The sequence below is a fragment of the Fulmarus glacialis genome, unplaced genomic scaffold (assembly GCF_000690835.1).
Source record: "Fulmarus glacialis isolate BGI_N327 unplaced genomic scaffold, ASM69083v1 scaffold36152, whole genome shotgun sequence".
Classification (NCBI taxonomy): Eukaryota; Metazoa; Chordata; class Aves; order Procellariiformes; family Procellariidae; genus Fulmarus; species Fulmarus glacialis.
The window spans coordinates 6,027-14,795 of NW_009196587.1; the positions used below are offsets into that span (position 1 = coordinate 6,027).

At 38.3% G+C, this 8,769-nt stretch overlaps 1 protein-coding gene across 1 annotated transcript in view; it reads right to left on the reverse strand.

Annotated features, from left to right (window-relative positions):
- Positions 1 to 3,987: 3,987 nt before the first annotated feature.
- The window catches only part of XYLB (xylulokinase homolog (H. influenzae)), a gene marked incomplete at its 3' end in the record, with an annotated part of 25,352 nt that continues 20,570 nt past the window's right edge, over positions 3,988 to 8,769 (reverse strand). The window contains exons 13-15 of the mRNA XM_009572249.1: positions 7,945 to 8,060; positions 5,603 to 5,676; positions 3,988 to 4,202 (exon numbers count right to left, since the gene is read on the reverse strand). Of these exons, the coding sequence (XP_009570544.1) occupies positions 3,988 to 4,202; positions 5,603 to 5,676; positions 7,945 to 8,060 (405 nt within the window). The remainder of the gene's footprint in view (positions 4,203 to 5,602; positions 5,677 to 7,944; positions 8,061 to 8,769) is intronic.

Genomic DNA, 8,769 nt, shown 5'->3' on the forward strand with positions numbered 1-8,769 from the left:
ATGCATCCCGTTGTATATCCAATCAGAAAGATGCACTTTCACACACTTGAAACACCAGTAACATGTAGCAATTAAGGAAAAAAATTGGCTCATTCTTACACCAGTGCAAAGCCACGGGCATGTCTGTGTCACCCCAGACAGTACTTAAGCACCGAGTACAGTCAGTAGAATTCAGGGCACCAGCATCACTTGCAAGTGATGGATTTATGTATGTAAGAAACCGTAAATTACATAATAAACACAGACGCAGGATTTCATGGACAAAGCTTGCGCTTGTAAAATTTGGCACTTTCTATCCATCTCCCCCTGCTGATGACAGTTAGGTGGCAGAATCAGATTCCTAAAGGTATAAATGTGACACAAACAGCGCATCGGGCAACTGGAGTTCTATGAACCCACTAACAGGCACAACAACGTGAAGGCAGAAAACCCTGCCCAAAGCTAACCGCTTCAACACAGACCCCACCACAGATAATCAGCCTACCTACAAGGTGGGATTTATTAATTGCTGCTGCAGCCCCACAAAAGCTTATTTAACACAACTCTAGCACACACCTGACCCAGTACGTATAGACTTAGTGCTCTGATTACCATTGACGTGAAGGTTTCTACACTGTAGACCAGCACATCATTTAAATATCTATTGACTACATGTGTGATCAGCACCAGAACCCCAACCTGTGTGCTGTTTTCCTTCAGCATACATAGCACACATCATGGCAATATTTACTTCACCCACCAGTGGGCAGGGGGGTACATTTTGCTCCCAAGAATAATGAGTTTTGCGGATCTTCACCAGGACAGCTTCACTAGTTCCAAGCAAGGACCACTGCAACATTCTCCAGTCAGTGTCAGTATGAATTTTAGGATTGCTTCGTCAGGAATAGAAGCAACTCTGAAGTGATCATCAAGATTATTAAAGTATATACTGGCAGATCAGTCTGAACCACTGACGGCTTTATAGCTGCTGTGATCACCTGTGTCACTGAGCTGCAGACACTGTCATTTCTCTATACAGTTGCCATGGGTTTGACTTCAGAGCGTCCTCAAACCAGGCAGCAAGCATGTCTGCATGACTAGCCTCTGAACTCCAGTTGTGAGTTTAGCTTTCAAAAGGAGATGGCTGCAAGCAGAAAAAGGAAGTGACAAAACAGAAGGTGTTTATGATACAATCAAAATCCAGGAAAATAAAGGCAGAACAGCAAACCTTCACCTTATCTACATGAATCTCTGAATCGGAGGATGTAAACAACAGGGACAGACCAAACTTCACTTGTTTGCTTCTAGATCATAACACTCTATCCACCCCTCAAGCACATAAGCAAAACAGGATACAGGGTGTTACTGAATGATTTCCCCTGAAATCTGATTGAGAAAGATTAGAGCAATTAGAACGGAGTGACACACACTTTTAAAACCCTTAAACAACGATTAATGTAAGGTTTAACTTTTCTCCTAAGGATCATCTGGTGATCTGTGCCATTTTCAAAACAAGGCTAACACACACATCCCAGCCTCAAAGAAAAAAATCATGAGACAGAATACCCTGCCCTCTACTGGCACACGAGCCGCACTGAAACCTGTGCACATGCCTGCAAACAGCACCTGAACAGCTGTTTTAAGGGTTTTTTAAAACTATTATTTGTAATTTATATAAGATCTATAATGTACCAGACACATCAAACTGGGAACAAAACCTCACGTATAAAACATCATTGCACTTCTTCCTGCAGCGCTAGCTAGACTGAGGATTCAAAATACTGCTCCTAGCAAGATAATATATTCATTAACTGAAAGTAAATTCTAAGGGATTATCTAATGTTTGTCATGTTCACAGTGCAAAACCAAGAACTCTACATGACAGATTTTTATTTACTTATTTTTACAAAATTGTCTTCCACATATGCTGCTGCTTTTCAGATTACAGTCATCCAAACTACATTTGGCCCAAGAACAGAGAGGCAGGTTCATGACTCTGCCAACCTTGGTGCCAGAGCTAGGGAAATTCTTAGCCAGGTTTCTGACTCATTTGCACTACTGAGATGGCACCACACAAACCTCAGGACACCATAGCAAACCATTTGTAGTGACTGACCATGTCACTTCCATTTCTGTTACAGATCAATTTAATAGGTGTCATCATATAACTTTCCAGATCTTGTGAGCAGTTATTATTGTATTCTCCCATTGGTGTAAGCAACAACAACAAAAAAAGCCGGGATTTACACTGCTGTGATTATATTTCTGAATGTAAATCAGCTTGATTCCTGGAAAAATCAAAGTTAGTTCCCCATGTAGACAAGGCCTAAAAGGAATTGAATAAACACAAGCGTCCTGACTGTATATTCCATCCAAAAGATAAATAAGCTTTTAAGTCACATTAAAAACAAAAAAGCAGCCTGAAAACAGTAGCTATTAAATAAGAGAAAGTCTGGCAATACCAGAGTAATCCCTATAATGCTCATCCATATCCTGAAACACGTTCAGAATACACCCTGTTTTCAGAGCTGTCACACAACAAATGCAGATGTAAGCCTGCCATCACTACACAAATAACAAAATACGACATTTAAATAATACCACTAAGGAAAAGTGGGAGATGCACACAGCCTACACTACGTACAGCAGTTCTTTTTTAAAACAACTCAACTGTTAGTTACCAAATAGCAAGAAGACCCTTGGGATGCAACAAAACAAAAGCATACAAGGTTCCAAGGAATCTACAGGAACACAATGCAATCACACCCATCTCCTTTTTACTGTAGACAACTACAGCATTCAAAAAAAAAAAAAAGAGTTTGTAAAGCTTATTAAGCCACATCCTAAAACTAGTTAGGTTTTTGGCTGTCCTACTTAGCCTAAATGTATTTACAGATAATTTCTACCTACTTGTTTCTGTGTTAGAGTTGTCTGAGATCTTAAATAGTTATTCTCACATTCTGGTGTTTGTCTAACTCCTGACATTTACAGAGTGCAGAAGTATCCTCTTCAGTCATGAGCTTTCTAGGCTATTTAAGCCAAGCTTTTGGTGCAGCAGAATCTAAGAATGAAGGATAAACAGGTATTTTAAACACGATCTATGTGGACCTCTGCCTGTCTCCATAAATAACCTCCCCAAATAAATACGGCTTCAAGAATATAAGAAAATATGTAACAGGAAAACCTTTACAGCATAAATTTATGAGGTGGTGTTGCCAAGCCTTGTGATTTGGTTCCAGTATCTCTATACCTTCTCAACTTTCAGCTCCTGGAGTTCTCTCTTAAAAAAAAAAAAAAAATTCTATCCTTCATGATTATGGACAAAAGCGTGGAGGTAGGAGTGAAGCAATGGCTTGTAAAGAAGGAGGTCAGCATTGGCTTGTAAAGGAGGTAGTCAGGATGTAGATAAAAATAATATGATTTTAAAAAGTAAAACATTGGTTAAAAAACCTCAAGATGAGTTAATTCAGTATTTTTTAAGATGCCACTGACTGATACACTGACAGAAAATGCCAATAAAACATCTTACTAACTTGCCTGTATTCTTTTTGTAGAATTGCACAGCTAGTAATGATCTGATCCCACTTCTATAGGTAAAACACTAGCTGATTTTATTGTTCCAATGTGCTAAAAACTATTCATATTATAAATTCTAGGGAGCAGGATCTCTTGCTTTCTAAATCACAAGACAGGGAAATTTATTAACAGAAAACTGAGGTAAAGAGGTAAGTGACCAGCTTATGGCAGATCCAGGAACTGAACATAGATTTCAGATTTTCTGTGCTTTAGGCAGAAGGCTGGTCGTCTTTTCACTGAACAAGCTATCAAAGCCCAAACTCTTATTTAAAAATCGACAATGCAGCTCAGTAACAATGTAACAGCAAGAATACTTGAAAAAGAAGTCATCTTAAAGTTAAACCATTGGTCCTTCTAAAGTTAATATATGCAAAAACTTGCCCCTAACACACCGTCAAAAATTTTTCCAGGAGGCTAATTTAGAATTCATACCAGTTTCTGTATCCATCAGGCAGGACAAGAATCACAATACTGACATTACTGTTGGGACTCCTATCTTTGTGTTTGATCTCTAGTGCCATTAGATCCGCAGCTTTTTCGTCATACTTACTGACTTTATATCCCAGCTTTTCAGCATGAATCCTCTTGGCCATGAACTGCCCTTCAATCAACGCTCGTATTTCCACCTCCTTTGGAAAGTCTGAAACCTGTATCAAAGAGGGAATGCATTAAGTTAAGAAGCACCTTACGCAGCATACAATGCCAAGCCAGAGACTGGTTAAAAACACACGACACATTTATAGTTGATTATCCTTGTCTTCACCCTGAAGTCTGCTTTCAACTAGGCCCAGTTCTTCGCTCATACACACAAGATGGACCTAAAGACTTATGACAGAGAAGGCAACCCATAACCTTGGTGCTGTTGGCAAATCCGTCAAACTTGAAATCAAGGCACGATGGGAAGAGGTTCTAGTGCAAGTTGTAAACTCTTCTCTATGCATTTCTCAGCACCAAAGGCTGATTAAAAATCAGTATCTCAAAAATATAAAATTAAAGCAAGTAGATAAAATTCAGATGCATTAAGCAACGTCACAAAAGTTTAAATCAATTTCTGTCTGCACAAAAGTGAAACCATGTAATCTTTTCATTAATTTATTTAGTTGCTATACATAACATTTTTCTGTCCTTTCGCCAATCAGAATATGAGAAAGGCAACAGAAGTAGGAAAATATTGAACTACAAACAAATACAAAGAATCTTTCAGAAAAAGTTGAGCTTTTTCATGCATTACAATAAGCGCCTACAACTTGTATAACAAGAAGTGATTAAGCATTCATTTAAACAGCAAGCATTTAAGAGACTAGTGCTACACTGCAAACACAAGATAGTATCAATCTCTGTTCACCTAGGTGAGGTCTAATCGACTGGGAGTCATGATTGATCAAAGACATCTGTTGAGTTTCAGTACCACCCAGAAAGCCAGACATTTAAACAACATCCATTCCTCAAAAGAAAAAGAAAAAAAAGAAAAAAGATACAAAGAACTTTTCTTTCCGTAACATAATTTCTATTTTAATTCCAATTGGACTTTAGCCTGTGTTTACTTACATACCACTACGTAGCTTGTAGGTTACGCCAAGACATGCAGGACACCAAAATGAGGTCTTTACTTTACATACATATTTAGAGCAAGATAAAAGACAAAACATCATAGCCCGAAGTCTCAACACACCCTTATTTGTGTGCCTGAAACTTAGAAGATGGGGACTAAGTCATGTAAGAGTACTAAGCTCTCAAAAAGCTTAAAGTTAATCCTGTTTCAAAAACAGTGTTGGTTTCAGTAAATCCACATTCTCCAGTAAAGGAAATATTTCCTCAAAAAAATACCATATAAGTTCTAGTTCAGACTTTGCACTGTAGATACTCTCAAGCTACAGACCAAATACTTCTGTAAGAAAATCATCCCAGGGACTTGCATCAATAAATGAAACTTGAAAGCAAGTATCTCAGACAAAAAAAAAAAAACACACCACCACAATAATGGCAAAGATTTCAAGCCTTGACAGTGCTCCTTCAAGGTTTGAGACGTTAACTAGATTATTACTACCTTTTGGTTGTCTCTGTTGAATCTGTGAATCCCAACTGCTTCAGGAGTAATTTCCATCACATCAAAGTAGAAACCTGCATCAAGGAACATTAAAGAGTGTCATGTTTGCTCCTAGCCCAAAGTTGGAATCTTATTTCAGCACACAACTAAAATGATAATAAATGTTAATCACGTATTTGGAAAGACATTTGAGTTACCACACAGCCTGTTTCTTAACTAATTTCAGTCCACACATTTATTGAATTTAACTACTTTCAGTTTACAAAAACACATCTTAGAAATAGTTTCAGTAGGTCATATGCAAGGGTGAAAGAAAAAACAGAAAAAATGGTAAGTTAGTAAGAAGAGTACAGGTATACTGGAACACTGCATTAGATTTCATGAGCTTATTAGAGAACATCAGATATTTTACATCATGAAGCAGAGCTGGTCTCTGAATAGTTTTGATGAGATCTGAAGAAATGCAGTAATGCTTTGTAGACAGCTAGACAAAAAGTGTGAAAAAGATTTCTTTTATGTTGATGGCAAGAAGGGTTGGTCAGAAAAGATAGTCAAGAAAGGAGACAAAAAAAGAAAATGAGGACAGAAAAACTGAACAGAATAGCTAAGAAACTAAGGAGAGTTTCTAAGGTTCAGATCTAGGAACAAGAGTATGCTGCCCTAGGAGCCCTATGACTATTAGCCAAAAAAACCCCCAAAATAGTACTGTGCTTTGGCACACATAACCTTTTTGGTTAAACATTCTGAAAACCTGCCAGTAAGCAACACTGTGGGTTACAGATCTGCAGGCCCTGCCAGGAGACGTATATCCCAAAATTTCCTTTCTGACCCTGCTGCCACCTTGAATCTGGCAGATGAGGTCTTCAGGTAAACTTGCTGGTTTTATTAGCCTTCTCAGGTACTTCCCAGATGCAACAGGACCCTCATCCAGTCACTCCTCCTCCTTCCCTGTTTTGCTATCCCTGTTACTCTCATTATCCCAACCTCACCCTAGCTGCTGCCTCTGCCCATCTCCAAATCTCTGCAGGGGCATCTTCTCACACAACAGAGACTGCAGGGAACAAGTGATAAAAGGGAGGGTGCCTAACCAGTTACTTCTTTGCTCCGCTTCCCTCAGGAACTCAGATTATGGAATTACTGTATTTTTACATGTATACCCAGAGGTTATCCAAGCATGCAGGTTATTGAGGATGACTTTCACAAAACACCCATTTTATAGGGGATTGAGATATCCAAGTGAATATACTGTAATACAGATTTTAAAACTTCAAGGCAGTGTCCTGGTATCCTTGAAATCAGTAACAATATTTTCATCAACTTCCATTTTTTTTAATACTGTCTAAAGTGGCTGACTTCTGGGTTTTAGAATAACTTCTTCACATTTTCTGAAACACCTGAATTGATTTGTCTTCTAGTGAAAAGAGATTCCTGGTCATTTTAATACCCCACAGGATTTGACAGACAATATAACAGAGCTTGTAAAAATGTAAAATCAGTGCTAACCTCACAGTCTCAAGAAACTGTATCTTAAATTCACTTTCATAAGGAGTGAAGTCATCTTAAATATCTACATTTAAAAACTTTGCTACCTACAGTTTTAAAATTAATTTTACTCATATCAACTCAGATCTAGGATGACGGTGTTGATTTCAAATCCAGCTCTGCAATGGTTAAATTTTCATTTTGATTACACATATGCTTACCTTTCAATAACTTATTTCAGAGCTATATACTACACTTGTAAAATGTTAAACTCTAAGAAAGAAAATAATGTAAAACTTCAAATACCTGGGTTTATTTATATTTTAAAAATATTTTCATCATCATGATTTTGTTTCATTTCATTCACTTACCATAATGTGGGGAAAAAACAGGGATGAAATGACTCTGTGACATACACTGGGGAAAATGCAGGAAATCTGGGTATCGCTTGACATTACTGCTTTGTTCACATGCATGAACAAGATTCTAGAATAATGACTGAGAAAGAAATAATATGGAGCTACTTAATTCACTTAAGGTTTGAGTCTTCAGAAAAAGAAACAAACTTTAATGAAAGCCTCCTTCAGAAATTACTAGTTTTAAACATTCTACAGTTAAGATGCTACTAACACCCCTTCAATGACCACAAGAGCTACATAAATACAATTTTCTTATTTAGTGAATACTAAAGGAAAATATTATCATGACACTTAGCCTGCCAACAGAGCATTTCTAAGTACGCATTAGGAATTTCCCTTGCTCTAGTTAACTTAATTCTTGGCCTTTATCATGAACCAAGTAAAAAGTAGGTACAACACCTAAGCAAACCGTGGAACTCCCAGCCCTGCTAAGGCTCATACCCAAGTTTCCATTGTTTCCAGCACCAGTAGATGATAAGGCTTTGGAGAATTCATCCCAGGAGCCTGAAGCACAGTCATCTCTGATCCTCTCTCTCATCAGAGAGCCATTCTTAAAACTGAAACACACAAACATACCATATGCATTTTCCAAAACATCTGGCTCTAGATTTTTAAAGCAATTTTTTGTTTTACTCGATATTGGTGCTTATTGTATCAGCTGAATAAAGCTGGGCAAGCTAAAAGATACAATCACTTCTTCATTATGGAAAGAGATAGAGAGGGAGAAAACTAGGTAAGAGAGAAAACAAATATTACAGGACGGGTTGAGGAACACAGTGGAGAGATGTTGGTATGCATCTCTCCAATGAGTCAGCTTAGATCCAATCTGGCAGGCCACACTAAACTCAGGCTCTGAACAGCTAAGACATCTCCTCAGAGAAATACTCTGACACAGCGCTAAAAAGCTCACTCTGAGATGACCCTGCAAGGAGGAGCAAGAGTGTCTCTACACTGCATTTATGGTTTCAGGAGCACGGTACCAGTATGGAGCCAGCTTGGGTCCAACAAGACTTATGAGGTCTAGCTTTGTGCCAGGATCTGGCAAAGGAAAGCATCACAGCTGCATCTGCACAGTTCTGGTCCAGAGCCAGTAAACCATGCTGTAAAATATGCATCTGTTCAGTGTTTGTAGTCTTTGCACCCTTTATGCAGTCACCTCCTTTGCCTCCTCTGTGAATATAACACTCCTGCAAAATACCGCAGCATTGGATTCAGACCCAGAGGAAAGCAGTTTGAATACTCTCCAGCACAGAGTTATCAGAGCAA